At 39.3% G+C, this 18188-nt stretch overlaps 1 protein-coding gene across 1 annotated transcript in view; it reads left to right on the top strand.

The window, feature by feature from the left end:
- Nucleotides 1-17516, top strand: part of KCNK10 (potassium two pore domain channel subfamily K member 10) — a 52058-nt gene extending 34542 nt beyond the window's left edge. Inside the window, exons 5-7 of the mRNA XM_068148724.1 lie at nt 10400-10586; nt 12674-12816; nt 14734-17516. Of these exons, the coding sequence (XP_068004825.1) occupies nt 10400-10586; nt 12674-12816; nt 14734-15357 (954 nt within the window). The 3' untranslated portion in view covers nt 15358-17516. The remainder of the gene's footprint in view (nt 1-10399; nt 10587-12673; nt 12817-14733) is intronic.
- Nucleotides 17517-18188: the final 672 nt, after the last annotated feature.

Here is an 18188-nt window from a genome sequence, read left to right as displayed (position 1 = left end):
ACCCTTGGCTCACATCAAACCCATAACATTATACCTGACATAGATGTGTGACTGGTGAGTTCTCAGCAAAATGTGATGTTCATAGAAGTTATTTCATGTTATCTTGAAGTACCACCTTTACCTCTTCTTTCCTATGCTAATGCCATAGTACAAGAGCCCTGTCTGCTTCATGCCAGACAGTCCTCACCCTGCACTTTCTCTTCCAGCCCTCAGATGGCATGGATTTTTCTCATTTTTGGCAGCTGAATCAAAGTTTCAGATGAGATTGTCCTCAAAGTCAGAAATTCAAATCCAGATCACTGCTTAGTCAAATCAGTGAAATCATTCTGTATTTGCACTCTTGTCACTGAATGAAAAATCTGGAACATGTTCAATAGATCAATGTATTATAACCTAAGTGATACATTAGCTAGTAAGATCCTCTTTGTAGTTCTGAATATATGGCCTGGCACATGTGATTCTGAGTAATTAAGTTAATGGAAGACTGATGGAAAAGTTTCCTCAGCACTTGCTGATATCTAATCAAAATATGCCAAGAATCAACACAATCTCTATCATTTTCTTTTGTGGCATTTCATTACTAGCCAGCATCAGTATGTTATTACATAAGCTGCTAAAAGCCCAGTGAGGATATTAACACACTATCTTTCCTTTTTTAATAAAGTGTTATTCATTGTGATTTTCTGTAATGGAAAACCCTATTTGTTTGGTTTTTTTTTTTTTTTTTTTTTAAATTCAGTTAAGAACTTCCACAGGACAATGATCAATCTGCCATCTGCTGGCATCCTGTCTCTCTGTCTCTGGACAGAGCTGTCAGGATGGGGTGTGAAATTCTACCTGCTAGTGCACGTAGACAGAATTATTCAAAAATGGTACAGGATCCATGAGCTGACATGTCAATGTTCAGAGCCTAACCTAACAATTTCCTGGTTTATTTCCACCAAAACAAGATGGCTGAGAAATATAAGAAAATCAAGTCACCAGAAAGGAATCCTTCATTTCCACAAACTAGTAAGAATTTCTTTTTGTTGCAGTAAATAAAGTAGAGAGCTAATTGCATTCTGTGACTGGTTGTTAGCACCTCAGTACTATAGAAGCCAGCCAGAAACAGGGCCTCAATGTACTAAGACATTGTGGAAACACTGCTCTGTAAACAATGCTTTTAAATGGTTAGGAAAATATATAGGTAGAGAAAAGGCAATAGTAGCAACAGTTGGAAGAAGTGCTTAGGTATGGTAGAAATTAAATGAAGCTGATGTGAAGATACTTCTAGAATAATGGGAAAGTAGGAGCAAACAGCCACTTGTTGAAGGAGAACTGTAAAGATGTTGTGAGGCTGTGCAGAGAGAAAATTAGAAGAGCCAAATCCCATCTAGAAGTTAATTTGGCTACTGCTATGAAAGATAGTAAAAATGTTTCTGCAAGTGCATTAGCAGTGGAAGGAGGGAAAAGGAGAATCTCCATCCTTTATTGGATGAGAAGGGTAACAATGGCAATGGATGAGGTACTTAATGCCTTCTTTGCCTCAATCTTTAAAAGTATGACCAGTTTTCTCCATGTGCCCAGGCCCCTGAGCTGGAGGACAGGGTCAGGGAGAAGAATAAAGCCCCTATAATCCAAGGGGAGGTGGTTAGTGACTTGCTACACTACTTGGATACACACAAGTTTGTCAGGTCAGATGGGATCAATCTAAAGGTACTGATGGAGTGGGCAGAATTTCTCACCAAGCCATTTTCAACCATTTTTTAGCAGTCATGGCTAATTAGGGAGGTCCCAGTTAAATGGAGGTTGGCAAATGTGATGCCCATCTACAAGAAGGCACGGGAGGAGGATCCAGGGATCTACAGACCTGTCAGTCTGACCTCAGTGCCAGCGAAGCTTATGGGCCAGATCATCTTGAGTGCCATTACTGCCATCAGCACTGTTGAGGCCACACCTTGAATACAGTGTTCAGTCTTGGCCCCTCACTGGAGGAAGATTCCATGACATTGAGGTGCTGCATTGTGTTCAAAGAAGAATAACAAAACTGATGAAGGGTTTCGAGAAAAAGTCTTATGACAAGTGGCTGTTGGAACAGAGCTTCTTTAGGCTGGAGAAAAAGAGGCTCAGAGGGGGCCTTTTTGCTTTCTACAGTTACCTGAAAGGAGGCAGTGAGGTGGGTGTTGGTCTCTTCTCCCAAGTGACAAGCAATAAGACAAGGGGTTTAGATTGGATATTAGGAAAAATTTCTTCACTGAAAGAGTTGTGAAACATTGGAACAAGCTGCCCAAAGGAGTGGTTGAATCACCATCCCTAGAAGTATTTAAATGATGTGTACATGTAGTGTTTAGGGACATGGTTTAGCAACAGACATGGTAGACTTATATAATGGTTGGACTTGATAATCCTAAAAGTCTTTTCCAACTTAAATGATTTTATGATTCTATGACAGAGGAAATTTTCCCTCAAATTTTCCAGAAGTCACTTTCAACAGCCAAAGTAATGTTCCATATGAACTTGGTAAGACGCCTTCAGGAAAACTTCCAGAAAATGCTGCCTGATAACTGTTTAAGTCTGTTGAGCACACCTGAAATGAAGGGTTTCATTGTCAACATGTGTGCTCCATGTTGGAAAACTCTTGGTGTGTTTTCATCTGAGTTATCAGTAACGTGTCTGTTAAAAAAAGACAACCATTACTTTCTGATTGTGGATAGAAAGGAACCATTGTAGTATATAAACCCAAGATTCTTTGCTGTCTTCAGGGGTTTTCTTCCCCTACTTTGCCTTTTCTGTTGTAGGGTGCCTAATGTTTTTGGAACTGTTTGAATGTGTACAAAGAATTCATTAATAAATCAAAGACATGTGTAGTAGGCTATTGGTGGCTTAAAAATTAATCCAAAGTAAGAACGTATTTGGCAATTGACAACTGAGTTCCCAAACCTGTCTATGGATTATGAACAGCACAGAGATTTCAGCTCACTGTTGATATTTTTGTTTCTTCAGTAGCCTAATAAACAACAAGGCAACCATCACCAGAACAAGAGGACACAGACTCAAGCTGTGCCAGGGAAGGTTTAGGCTGAATGTTAGGAAGAAGTTCTTCATAGAAAGAGTGATTGGCCATTGGAATGGGCTGCCCAGGGAGGTGGTGGAGTCACCATCACTGGAGCTCTTTAGGAAGAGACTTGATGGGGTGCTTGGTGCCACGGTTTAGTTGATTAGATAGTGTTGGATGATGGGTTGGTCTTGATGATCTCAAATGTCTCTTCCAACCTGGTCTATTCTATTCTATTCTATTCTATTCTATTCTATTCTATTCTATTCTATTCTATTCTATTCTATTCTATTCTATTCTATTCTATTCTATTCTAAAGAAGGCTGAAAATGGGCATATCAAGCCTGGAAAATTTTGGAGCCAGTGCTTCTGTATTTTCATAACACAGTATCAGCACTCACATTATGACTGCAACAAGATCCATGCATAGAGGTTTGCAAAAATAACTGGAGAAAGCTGCTGCTCTGTGAGAAGCTTGCTACATATTCCATCTGGGTCTAAACAAACAGCCTGCAGAAGTGTGGGTTTATGGGGAAAACCAGCAATGTGCAAAAAAGAAATCCTTCTTTACTCTGCCCCATGCTTTGCATGTCTTCGGGACTCTCTCTCCCAAGCTTAGTAACAAATGTCAGTGTTTACAGCTTTTTATATCTGTCTGCCCTATGGTACTTACTACAGTTAAGAAATAGGGGATGGTTTTGCATCGTGTGCAGCAATAGCAGTATTCTTTATAAAATATGATAACTAAAATAGCACTGAGGCACCAAAAGAGCTAGTTAGACACAGTAGGGGAAGCCTGTTTCTAGTGGAATGGTTCAAACCACTGTTCTTAACCCATAAAAGTGTCTGAAATGTCATAAATATTTAAAAATATGTTATGTAGAATTTTGCTGCTATGCTTTGAAAGAAGGGTGGTGAGTAGGCCCTGGCTGGCATCAAGCAATCATACAGCTGCTTGCTCACTCTCCTCCCTACAACAGAGTGGGGAGAAAATAGGATGGACAAGATTAATAAAACTCATGGGTCAGAATAAAGACAGCAAAATCACTTACCAGGTACTGTCATGAGCAACCAGACTTGACTGGGGGATTTTAATTTATCACAAATTTGTTTAAATTTTTAATTACTGAGCTGGGTATTTATAAATTAAAAATAAAGCAAACCCACAAAAACCAGAAGAGACAAGCATTCTGTCGTGAAACCACCTAGCTTGCTGTGGGACAGGAAGGAAGGCAAGTTGATTTACCATGCTTTGAGACCAAGGTTATTTACAATCAGCAAGTGCTTTTTTAAATGAGGATCTGCCAAGCAGGCCTGCCAAAGAGCTGAAGGAGGGAGTCTTACAAAGATAAGATGGCCCTGTTTTGGCTAAAAATGGTGAATCGGGCTCAAATAACATAAACACTCAAGTTCAAATCAGTTTTTGAGGACCAGGGTGCCCAAACAAAGACTTTTGCCTAATTAACTGTAATTTTAATATTAAAACTGATGCCCCTCAATGCTAGACATATATGACTATGCTACTCAATGTTCCTCCAAAATCATACTAAATGTCACCTAGAATGAAGGGATAACATGGGCTGGGGTGCAAAACTCCTGAGAGGGACATCTTGATGCATGCTTCCTCTGGCATCAGGGAGTGCAGGTGCTCCTGGCACTGGTACCAAGATCAGTGAGGGAGGGTACAAGTGTGGGCCAGCACCACCACCAGCTGCAGCAGCAACTGAGACCAGGGGAGAGGACAGAGAAGAGGACAGCCAACAGTCTGTGCTCCTTTTCCTCCACCCAGGACAGGGACAGCTTTCTTGGTGAGAACCATGCCTTCAATATGTGGCTGAACTTTTGTTGCATTACTGTTAGAGCTATAGCAAAGGTTTGCATCTCCATTGGGTGTTACCCAGGATTTATTAATCCTGAGACCATCTTGCAGTCAGTGCATGTATCACCGGCAATCCCAAATTTGTTGTATCTGTCACTTTGACCAATTTGATTGTTTTAACTGTCTGGGCTGTGTCAGAGCAAGTCCTTATTGAGACACTGAAAAGTGGAGGCAAAAGTTAATTTTGCTAAATAATTCACACAGGAGTTCTGGGCTCTGAGACAGGCAAACAATGTGACCTTCTATTTTAACATGACATACTCAAACTGTCTTTCATCCCCCTTTCCCAGATTCAGCTTCACTTCAGGCACCTCTCCTCCACCCATGTTATTGCCACAGATTACACTCAGTCCCTCCAGTGCAGCAATGAACAGCGCAGCGCTTGTGGTCAGCGCACACTCTGCCTGCTCTAGTGCTGGTTTTCCATGGGCCACAGTTTTCCCAAGGAAGCATGTGATCTGCCACTGAGCACCTCCCATTCTCCTGATCTTGTTATTTCCTCCATTCCATCCTCCTCTGCCTGTCCAGTATTTTGACACTTTAAAAAAATGCATTTTCCCAGAGGTGCCTCAGTGTTGGCTGAGAAGACTTAGTGGCATCTGTTGGAGCTGGATGCTACCAACTGTGTTCAGAGACCATAGAAGAACAAAAGATTTGTATATTGCTCTCAGATGTTATCTCTAAGCCAGCAATGCTTAAAATTCATTTTGGTTTGGCCACATTTAGACTGTGAAGGAGCTAGGACAAGTTAGAAAGAAATCCACAATGACAGTTATATACAGCAGTGAGGTTCACACAACCATACTGCTGGTCACTGGTGGAGCTCTGTGAGGCCAGTGCTGTGCCAGTCTTTCTGTCCATCATGTCCATTGAGATATGTGTCAGGCTCTGGAACAGGGCTACCTTTCATTTGACTGATTTCAAAGGCAATCAATGTGAACATTTGTCTATCTGCACGAGTGGCTCAGTTGGTAGCGCATAAGACCCTTAATGGGAAGGTCATGAGTTCAAGCCTGCAGTGGGCAGTAGTGTCCTCCCTGCTCTAGTCATGAGGTTTGTGGTGACAGGTTGGACTCGATGATCTTTGAGGTCTCTTCCAACCTTAGTGATACTGTATAGTGTATACTGTACCTACAGCAGCCTAGCAAAAATGTTTTGACTATAGAGATACCTGATGTTTGAGGCAGAGGGAAAAATGGAACCAATATATCTGATATTCTGTTTTATTCTTTGAGTACAAAGATAGCTTTCCTCTTGTTAAAATATTTTGATCTGGAGAAAGTGATTTAGAAGACACACTAATTAGTGCATGGGCAGAGACAATCTGTTCCAAAAGTAACTGGCAGTAGGTGAAGCAGACAAAAGAAATGTTAAAGTAATATATTTTCTTCAGAAAAGTGCTCCAGAATGCAGTCTTATGGAGAGATGAGGGCAGTGTTTTTCAGGAAGACACAATATACTAGCACTAAAAGTATGCCATTGGTCCTGTAGCCAAAAAGGTAAACAACTTGCTTTGAATCTTGTAGACATTTGTCAGTAATTCAGGAAAGAAAATATTTGGAAGACAGAGGAACCATCTGAGCTCACTGTGAAGCAGCAAATGTTCCAGTGCTATTTTTGGTTGAGTAGTATTGTATGCTGAGGGAGTTTCTGTGAAATGGGAGGTGACACTACAAAAATCTTGGAATCTGTCTACTTGAAATATGCTGTTCATGGAAAGGAACATATACCATCTCTGTGGCCTCAGCATAGGAAGTTAAGAACCTGCCTGAGTTAATGACTAGAAATGATCCCTTATAGATTGTTATATGAAGGAAAATTATCCAACTGCTCTTCTTAGATCCCTCCTTTGATCTTTTCCAGATTATCTCAAAGTTGAATTATATTGAAGCCTCTCTCATTAGTAGGCACTAATTTATTTGTATTTGATGAATGTCTCAGAAATTATCTGCTTCATCAATATGGATAGTACTTGTTGGAAAAACAAAACTTACAAAAAAAATTAATAGTGGGGAACTGTTTCACTTTGATATGTATAGAAAATTATGTATTTATGCCACAAAATGGGCACAGAGAATGCATAAGCCTGGCTTGAATTGGCCAGCTATTTGCCTGTGTTTGGCTTCAGATTGCAAATACTATTTGAAACAGAAAGTTCTTTCAGTAATAGATTCCTCAATATGATTCTTGTATGTTAGTAAAGCCAGTGTACTGCTGGAGAACATTTTCCACAAGTCTGTTAGAAGTTCACATACTGTGGGAACACTGGATTTACCTACATTTCTTTGGCAGACAGACCTATTACACTGCAAAAATCTGCAGATCTTAATGAGTTTATTTGGAGTCCTGTATCAGAATCTGAATGGTATGACAAGGCCAGGAAGGAAGAGAGAAAGGTGGCAAGTGGAAAACCAATTCTATACCATGGTGATCAGGGCATTAGGCTGTAAAAAAGAGAGATCTTTTATGGGTATTTTTAATCTTGTGAAAATTTTAGTCTAATTTTTTTCAAACTCTGTAAGTCAAAGGCTTTAGATATGAACCTTTTCAGATTTCTCATACTAGGTATATTTATATCTATATATCTATCTGTCTATCTATCTCTATAATCTGTGTGTATATCTTTTAATAATGACTTGGTAGCAGGGTAATACTGCTGATACTGATTAGATTACAGGGTAATCTAGTCTTGTGTTAATATAGCTGTGCCAGACCTGCAATATAAAGGTTGTATTTCCCTATTCTTGAGAACCTGGGCAGCACAAAATTATTTTCATTGTAGGCTGGATGTTAGAAAGAAGTTCTTCACAGAAAGAATGATTGGCCTTTGGAATGGGCTGCCCAGGGAGGTGATGGAGTCACTATCACTGGAGGTGCTTAAGAGGGGACTGGATGAGGCACTTGGTTCCATGGTTCAGTTGATTAGATGGTGTTGGGTGATGGGTTGGACTTGATGATCTCGAAGGTCTTTTCCAACCTGGTTAATTCTATTCTATTCTAATGGCAAGGCTAGCTCCATACACAAGGAAAATATGCAAGCAAACGTTTTTGTAATGTGCAATTACTACAATGTACATGTTCCATGAATAATAACATGTATGCCTTAGCATTTTTGGTCTGTAGCAGTTATACTCTACTATGAATGCCCCTGGAATGCATATCTAGCTGTAAAAAGACTCCCTTTTCACCTGCATCCTGAATCTCATGTGTCATTTTCCATGAAGTAATTCTACTTCTGAGTATTGCTTTTATGGTGGTTTATTGGTTTTGGTTTTGTGTTTTTTTTTCCCCTTTCAGTAGCTCTAAAAATCCTCTGCCTGATTCACCATTGCTTTCTGACTTCATTTGCACCAGTGAAAGAATAAGGAAAAGGCAGACCCTCAGCTGTTCTGCTTTCGTGGAAATTACTGAGGTGTACAATAACCATGAATCAGGCCTTTCAGAAGAGCCACTCATCAACATTATTACCATTTTTACTTTAAAAACCCCAAAAACCTTTGGCTGAGTTTATTGCTCATTAACAAGTGGATGTCCTGAACATTTGGTGCTGATTTGTAGGCCATTCTCTCTACTCCTGTTTCTATCATGAGACGTGACAACCTTGGCACATATTGAAATGCATTTTAATGTTGATTTATGGGGACTGGAGGAAGGTTTACTATGCATAACTTTGGTTTATTAGCAATACCTGGCAGCTCCAAACTACTTTTTGTCCAAGGATTCCTGGTATTGTACAGCGCTGCACGTACCTTGTAACTTCCACTGTAGTGAGGTGTTTCCCATTTTATTTTTATGTACCATGAAACAGAAATGTTTCATAGAAGTGAATAAGTCACCTTGTCCAAACAGTTAAAATAAACAAGAACATGGTTAAATCCTGGTCCTCCATGACAAAATACACTTGCACCAATCCAAGACAGCATGTAACATCCATGTGATCAGTTACTTTTCCTTCACTGCACATAATTAAGTCTGAAACCCCACTGTAGGGGATGTGGGTCTTTAACTCATAAAGAAGTTAGATCATGTCTTAGTATTTTAGCAAATTGTTCCAATGGCTCCCCAGGAAAAGAGGAACTAAGAGGTCAAGTAAGGTTTTGTATTCTCACGTTGTTTTTCTCCTTGGAATTTCAGTTGCAGGTTTTCCTAAGGCTAGTAATTGGTTAACATTATTTATGACATTATATTACTATTTCTATTTAACTATTTTGGTTCAGCCAGACACAGAAAACAATGCACACACACAAAAAGAAAATAAAGTGTAAAGATCATCTCAAACAGTTTCAGAACTAAAACTATTTCTGAAACATGGTATATTTATTCTTCTACCTGAATTCTAAAGGCAGAGCATCCCAGGTCAGATGAGTGCCTAATGAGTGTCAGACATTGCACCTCCAAAATAAACACTCTTGCTTCAGGGGCAGCAGTAGTACTGTTCACAAGCTGCTTAGATATTGACCTGTTGAAGCAATATCCCTTCTGTATATTAAAAAGATAACTTCTGAGACCTTATTTCCTGTCTAGGCAATGTTGTAATCTGAAATGAGATCACTTTTCTGTATCAAGGAATATACTTGATTTGGAAAACTAATTTGGAAATATGTGACTTGCAGTGACCTCCACATTCCTTTTCTAGGATAAATGCAGAATTTACACTGCCACTGTAATTAATCCAGTAGGATTTCTATTAATTTCTTACGAGTCTGTATTGAATTTTGAGTTTATTTACAGCACAGAAAATCTGAAATACATCTGCTGGAGTATTTTGTGTTATTTCAGTATTAATGGAGATTTATGTGATCTAGGAGTTTAAAATGTTGCAATTATACTGCTCATATTTGTATTCAGTTTATAGCAGCTAGTAACATTCATACTATTTGTTCAAGAGATTTCTAATGTGGATTTATGTAGGTAATTTTATCTCAGGTTGCTTGGTATTTGACATAAATCCTTTATTTAAACCAATAATATAATTATCTATTTTTTAAAAAGGAGATTTAGCCTTTGTGAATGAAAGTTGGAAATCCTGAGCTTAGAAAACCCAAACCATGAATTATTTCTACATAAAATCTCAGGGATTTAAAGAAAAAAGGATTCACTTTTGTTTTAGTCTTGGTCTGGCTTGTTGAATGCTTGGTGCTCCTGAGGCAATGTGGGTGTACATATAGAAGGACAGAGGTGTGCATATGCATCAAATCTGAACTGGAGTGCACTGGAGCCTTTCTGAAGCTCAGGATTGTAAGATATGTTTCTGGTAAGTTAGTAATTGCCTAATGCATGGAAGATGGGAATCACAATTTTCTGGGGGCAGGGTTCCAACATGAAGAGGGGGTTGTTTTCTGCATAACATGCTCACAAAACACAGAAAGAGAAATGTCAGGTGACATTGGCATGATCAGTCTGCCTTTCACAAAATGTACAGTCACAGAAATCCACCAAAAAAAATGTTGTGGTTTTTTTTTTTTTTCCTTATTTCCTTTCTCTAGAAAAAGCAAGTGAGTCAAACAAAGATCCGGGTGATCTCTACCATCCTCTTCATCCTGGCAGGCTGCATTGTCTTTGTGACCATTCCTGCAGTTATCTTCAAACACATCGAGGGATGGACAGCCTTGGAGTCCATCTACTTTGTGGTTGTCACTCTAACTACTGTTGGCTTTGGTGACTTTGTAGCAGGTGAGCAGCTCCAAGCATAGGTGCTGTGTATGAGAACTTTGGTTCTTAGAATTTGTTTTCTGATTTAGAAAGGAGGCTTTTCACAATGTTCCAGTGAAATGATGCCAGGTGTTTCTGTTGGGGTTACTGTGCAACAGGACACCAGGTTAATATAAGTTCCAGGTGTTTTGCCATCTACAGATTGCAAGCTTTCAGCAATACAGATAACATGATCCTGGTACATCCTGATAATCTTTTATCATGCAATGAATTATGCACAAGTCAAATGACTTTCTTGAATTTGAGATTTGTACTGGTCTATTAGGCCTCAATCTGAAGCTGATTGCTGGAGCAAGTAGTCAAAATGATGAACGGATGAAGTTTTTAGAAAGTAAGGTTGAGCCATAGGGCTGGAGAAATCTGTGGTTGGGTTCAGTACTGGGCTGCAGGAGCTGCAGATTTTCTGAAGCTGCATTTTGTTCCATAACCTTGGCAGAAATTTTGACATTGCAGTTATGCTGTTAGGAAAAACTGATTTAGGATGAGGAGTAATGGGGTATGCATCTCAGTTCTAGGAGGATGCTCTCCAAGATTAATACAACACTAGCAAGAACTATTAATATCCATCCTTATCAGTTTCCAAAGAGGGAGTCAAGACTGTTGACTGGAGAGATGGGAGATTTTTCTTTTTCACTTTACTGCTTTGCTAGGAAAAAAGGTGGTTAAAATAAGTGGATTTTTTTCCTGGTAGTACATGCCCCCCACACCTCATTCCTGTTAGTGTTCCTAATAGAAGGCATTAAGATGCCTATGTTACAGTCATATTATCTTGCTGGTTTGTTACTTTCTATAAATCCATGAAATATGAATAAGCTAAAAAAATCAAATGAAACTACAGGGATATATGAAATTTTCTTTCCAGAAGAGCTATAGACAAGTCTTTTTGTAGACAAGAATGTGAGTTTATTACTTATTTTTTTGAAATGATATACTCATATAGAAGACATGAAATATTGAGGGGAAAAAAGCACTGAAAAAAGAGAGCCCTAGATATGAAAAAAATCCCCAAACATTGTACAAGAATTAATGCACAGAAGTGACTGCATGAGCTTTGTCCATTTTAACTACTTGAATGTGAACAGAAGCTCGCTGATAAAATATTTTGTCTTTGTGGTAGCACAGTGTGAAATAAAAATAACACAATGTTTTTTCTCAAGCATATTACACTTCAGCATTGTTTTCTTTAATAATATAATAGTTAAAAAGCCCTGAATATTAGATGAAATTTTTCTAAAGCCAGTATGATTAGGAGAATACAGTCCAAAGCAGGGTGGCTACTAGCAACCAGGATTTTTCAAGGACTCTGAATGCAAAACTTTCCGAGGTGATCTCATGATGTTTAAGGCAGACGATCACTAGAAGATTTGGGTTTCATTGCGGATTTTGGGACAGATTTTCTGTCGCTTTTATTGTCTGTCACTTTAAACTCTCAGGATCTCTCTCCCTTCGATATCAAAGGGAAAACACTACATTGTATTTGGTAAAACTGCATCAATGGTGCTATGCTGATTTATTCCACCTAGAATGTGTCTGAGCTCTTGCCAAACTGATAAAGTTGCTGTACTACTGTTGCACATGAAATTGTAGGCGGAGCCAGAAAGAACAGAATTTCTGATAGGCTGAAAAAAGTGGTCTCATGCTTTCTCAAGTCGCCTGATCACTCTGTAAAACAGACCTAGACAATCTGCTTAACAGCAAGCTTCCTCAGGGACACATATGATCAGAAGAGCTTCGTTGTGCCATAGCAACAGCAGCTCCCACCTCCCATTGTTTCCTTCTCGTAAAGACTGGAATAAAGAGAGTGATTCATGCAGAGAGATTCATATCAAAATCAATATTTAGGTCCCTGCCAGTTCTTAAATATCTGAGGTTATGCAGGGATGTTTGATCACATTCCTCCCATTTGACAGGCCTCTCCGCTAGTATTAGAACTACAGTGGTATTGGCAAGAGTTAAGAAATACTTTCAGGAATTTCTCACAGTTACAGATATTTTGTCATAATTTTAGCATTTCATGATTCCTAGGCATAAATGTATGTTTCTTTCAGGAGGAAATGCTGACATCCATTACCGGGAGTGGTATAAGCCCTTAGTGTGGTTCTGGATCCTTGTTGGCCTTGCCTATTTTACTGCTGTCCTGAGTATGATTGGAGACTGGCTAAGAGTCTTGTCTAAAAAGACAAAAGAAGAGGTATGACTAATAATTTGTCAGTGGCTTGTCATTTTATAAAAACACTCTAAGTGCCTGATTTCTGCTTGTCTAAAGAAGGATGCTCCTCTGTGTGACCAATACTCAATATTCCCTGTGGTTTACTCCACTGACTGTCTTTGGTATCCAGCTTTAGCTTCTTCACAAAGGCAAAACAAAGCAACTGAACCAGCCTAGATTGTTACACCTCTATCAGTACTACCGAGTACACAGAACACATCAGTAAGATCGCAATTATGGATTAAGGGAGGCCAATCTTTACTCTGAAACTAGCTGCAAAATTGTGACAAAAATGGCAGTGTTCTGTCTTTGAAAACTGGAGATGCTTAAGCTTTGAATACATTGTGTGGCTCTCTTCATTATGAGACAAGAATCTGCCTTTAAACCAGGGTTTTATATTGAGTTTTCCCATCTTTCCCTGTGAAAGAGATTATAGTTCTGAATAAGAGTTTAATGTCAAGTCCCTTACAGAATACCATGATTAAAAATTGAACTGCATAGTGAACATCAGCAGAATCATGATTAAACTCACTGAGAACACGCCCTCCATGCTTCAAAGACAGTATTGTTATAGCTTCACTCAAGAATGGGAAATAGAAGGCAATTGCCATGACTCCAGAGATGAAGCCTGTTGTGGATGATGCTAATAAGATAATTTCAGTTTTGAGGGCAGTATCCTACTTCATTACTAGCAAAGCATTAGCCAAAGAGCAAGCATAGAAAAAGTTTATAATTTTGTGAAGGCATCTGCACTTCGCAAAGCCCAGTGCATTCCCAGTGCATCTCCATGAATAAACAGGGCCTCACAGAGAGTTTAGCTGTCAGATTGATCATCAGTAGGCACCCAAAGATGGGAATCTGATCTATCATGGTGAATGTGTTGCTGCCATAAGTTATACAGTTCTAATTGGACACCTGCATATCTGACCTGAGAAACCAAAGATGACTTTCTTGTGGATCACTGAATGGAGAAATTGAGTTCTAGCTACAGCAGCCCAAAGAGACCATTGATGGATGTAGACATCATACTCCTGAATCTGTTCTTTAGTTGAGCTGTTCTTTGACTGTGATATTGCTTGGTCATTTGTCCTCTTTTTCTCATTTTTGGAATAAATCTTCATTCAATACAGCAGCCATGTAGGTGCTTTATTCCTAGCCATTATTCCACTCTCAGGTGCAAAGGAGGAAAAGAGAGCAAAGCAGAGCAAAGCACATTTAAAATGTGCTCATGTGCCCACACAGAATATGTGTTGACAACTCCTGCAGCTAGCTTGAGAGGGTGGTATTTGGACAGTTATGCAATGGAAGCCTCCATTAAAGACAGCTACATTTATCCCTGAGAATGAACTCTTGACTGGATCAGGTCTGCTTGAAATTATCTAAGAGGCATTTCCATTTCTCTGTGGCACCAAACAGAAGCTTCAGTGAGACCAAACAATTCCACCCATGAGCAATGTGGGAAGATACATTACTGTACTGCTACACTGGTTGTTGTGCTATTCTAAAACATATTGGTATAACTGCAGGAGATGAATTTTGCTCATTCCTAACCATCTACCACTGACATTGCAAGCCGGAATTCTTGTTCTTAACTAATGAGTGATTATCATGAACACCTCCAATCATGTAACACCGCTGTAAAATGTGTGGGGTAGCAAAATGTGAAAGAGCAGACAAGTTACGTGCCACACAAGTCATTAGTTAGCTGCTAGTTGATGTTCTTAGAACTTGCCCAGTATAGGCAGTGCTGAAGTTTAGGTTCAAGTAGATGTACTGTAGCTGGGACCAGTCTCTGATTCTACACCAGACAATAAAGTTTTTGTACTACTCTTCTGTAGGAAGACAATTGCTTCATTTGGCTTTTTCTTTAGTTCATTTATCTTTCCTGTTGTTGTAAAGGTTGGAGAAATCAAAGCCCATGCAGCTGAGTGGAAAGCAAATGTGACGGCTGAGTTCAGAGAGACGCGGAGGCGGCTCAGCGTGGAGATCCATGACAAACTTCAGCGGGCAGCCACCATCCGGAGCATGGAGCGCAGGCGCCTGGGCCTGGATCAACGAGCCCACTCCTTAGACATGCTGTCTCCAGAGAAGCGCTCTGTCTTTACTGCCTTGGAGACGGGACGCTTCAAGGCCTCTTCTCAGGAAAGCATCAACAACAGGCCTAACAACCTGCGCCTTAAAGGGCCAGACCAGCTCAACAAGCATGGTCAGGGGGCATCTGAGGACAACATCATTAACAAATTTGGATCATCTGCTAAGATGACCAAAAGAAAAAATAAAGACCTCAAAAAGACCATTCCTGAAGATGTGCGTAAAATTTACGAGACCTTCCGAAACTACTCCTTGGATGAAGAAAAAAAGGAAGACGAGACGGAGAAGATGTGTAATTCTGAGGACTCTTCTAGCACTGCAGTCCTAACCAACTGCATCCAGCAGCACTCAGATCTGGAGAATGGAGTGATCCCAAATGAAACCAAAGAAAAGGAACATGAAAACAAAGCATTACTTGAAGATGGAAATTAAATGTAAAAGATGCTTGACTTGAATTAACAATGTTAGTGTTTTTATATACATATCTATATTGAGACACGTGCCTTATACAGACTCCTTATTCAGTCTGAATTATATAGCATCGAAGAATATTTCACTGTGCCATAAAGACTCAAGCTTGCTCTGCCAAAACAATTCAGGAACGCAGCACTGCATAATGGCAACAGAAAGCTACGCACATGGAAATTTCAGCCCGTGGAAGATTACCTGGGCAAGACACAAAGGAAGAGACTGAACCATGGCAACATCACCAGAGTGCTCCTACCATATTAGACAAAGGGCAGCTATGTAAGAAGAGCATTTGAAAGGGATGAAAAGGAGTCTGTCTTTGTAATAGAGTATGCATCCATAAAGCCTTCCCCTGGTGATTTAAAAGAGGAGAAATGATTGGAACAAACTAGAAACTTTCAGTAAGGCTTAGTTTACATTTTGGCACGTGATCCAAGCTAGATTTTTCTTGGTTTTGTTTTGTTTTTGAATGAGATGCATCATCTTTCTAAACTCCAGAAGAATGTCCATGGGCACAGCCACCAGCTGGGTGCTGGATGGAAAACCAGAGACATATTTTAAGGGTCGGATTGCTCTTTTCATTAAAATAAAATTTAAAAAGTTAAAAAAAAAAAAAAGAAAAAAAAAACCTCTGTGGGTATTAAACTTTAAAAAAAAGAAACCACAACAAAACAGCAACGACAAAACAAAATAAACAAATGGATTTTTTTTCCTTGTGTAGGAAATATTCAATGAAAACTCACAGCAAGAAAGAGCATATGAAGAAAATACAACATCTTGTGCTATGTTGTTTAAAAGAAGAGAAACATTAATTTAATGATATTTGGCTAGTTGTATAAAATAGTGGGTCAACAGGTTTTCTAAAAAGAATTTCTCATTCCCACTTTCTACCACTGAAAAACACCCTTCAATTTTAATGCTTAAGACTATGAAGACAGAAGGAAAGATAGAGCTTTTGCATGTCAGCAAACTGCTGTTCTCTGTAGCTGAATCTGAACTTTAACAAATAGACACAAAGGCATACATGTTATTCAAATGAGGGCCAGGGCACCACAGAATCTCAGGGCTCTCTACTCCTTTTTGCTGGATTTGGGTTTAGACATGAGCTGCAGTCATAATCTCAGAAAAAGATGAAAGAAAAAAGAAATTTAGGAAAAGAAGTTGAGAAAAATATGGTGGTAATCTTTTAAGTGCTTAAAGCTTTAAGTGCCATTAATCCTGTCATATTTTGTAACTTTTTAAACAGGTGTTTTAAATTATTTGGTTTATTTCCTTTCAGATACCGTCTTCGTTTGTCATTTGCTCTCTTGATAAAATCTGAACATGAGCTTCTGCATTTCTAGACTTAAATGTAACCAAACTATGGGCATTTTTTATGTATCTTTTGTGGTGTCTGGATATATGGATACAAGAAATACAAATATCCCTAGACTTCACAGTAAATAGTCAAAGAAAGGCTGCAAAATAATTAATGGAATTGCAAAACACAGTAAATTTTGGTAGCCTCAGCCTGTGGGCTACTGTGTTTGCCATTGCAGATAGAAGATTTTGCATGTTGGAAATGAGATACATATGATTGCACCAGCAATGCTTTCCCTGCACCTTCACAAAATCCTAAATAGCCTGCAATTCAAACCGTAGGCTTAGAGATAAAGTAAGCGTGGATGTAAGTGGCAGAGACATACTGAGTCTTACAAGTTAGTCAAACGTACAGACACAGGTCATACAGGCACAGACTTTAGGAATGCATGCCCATGTCTGCATACACAGAGATGCATGCTTCAGTTTCTGTGGTGTTTCTAACATTTTATACACAATGAGCCAACTCAAAATCTAACAGGTCATTGGAGTACGATTGCTGTGGCTACGAAGAGAACCATGGCAATGCAAATGCAAATTCTGTGTATGCCTCTTTGCATATCTAATTGATTGGAGAATTTGCAGGAGTGAGCCAAATACTACTAGTACAAAGGAGAGAAGAAATTCTTGTGTATTCTGTCTGCAGGCTCACTTCACTTGAAATACCATGTCATCTTTGTAATTTTATTATCTGCCTGAAAATTAAGGATGAAAAAAGAGTATCTGAAAAATGTCAAGTCATTTGGGATTGCTTTAACTCAATAAGGTCCAACAGAAATTAAATTCTGCTTAGTACACCAATGAATCTCTTTCAGTGCAGAACTGCACTCTGGCTTTAGTTTACTGGAGGCAGAGAATCAGGCACATGAAAGTATCCTGTCTGACTCTGAAAGCAATCAATGCATACAGATTGTGCTAACAATGCTCCTTAGTTACCAAATGCCAAACCCAGCATCATCCATGCAGTGTTATTTGTTCCTCAGCTGAGTTCTTCTCACGAGAAATGCATGCCTGTAATGGAAAAGTCCTGCACAGATGCAGCTATAAGAACACGGGAGATGCATTTCCTGTATGTGAAATTTAAGGCTTAGTCATAGCCACAGCATTTCTGCTAATTAGGGTCAGGGAAAGCAAAAGTCTGTCTTGTAGGACTTGTCTATGTGAGCAGGGAGCTGGACAGTTGGGCAAGTCACAGGAAAACAACATGGACAAAGTGACTGAGAAGGCAAAGTTTGGAGGCCAAATTAGAACTAATTGTTCTGATGCATTCTTGGAACATTCTTCATCTCTAAGCTTTCCGAGTTCTCAGCCTGACCTCTGTCCAGGTTCTAGCTGATGGTGTGTGTGTCTCGCTCTAGTTTCCACCTGGCCATGCAGAAATCCCTGCCTGACATTTATCAGATGTGTCTTCTCTACAGCAACTGCTGGTTTGGGAT

The sequence above is a fragment of the Melanerpes formicivorus genome, unplaced genomic scaffold (assembly GCF_026170545.1).
Source record: "Melanerpes formicivorus ecotype bairdi unplaced genomic scaffold, bMelFor1.0.p_v2 SCAF_17, whole genome shotgun sequence".
Classification (NCBI taxonomy): domain Eukaryota; kingdom Metazoa; phylum Chordata; class Aves; order Piciformes; family Picidae; genus Melanerpes; species Melanerpes formicivorus.
This window is presented reverse-complemented; position numbering and strand designations above follow the sequence as displayed.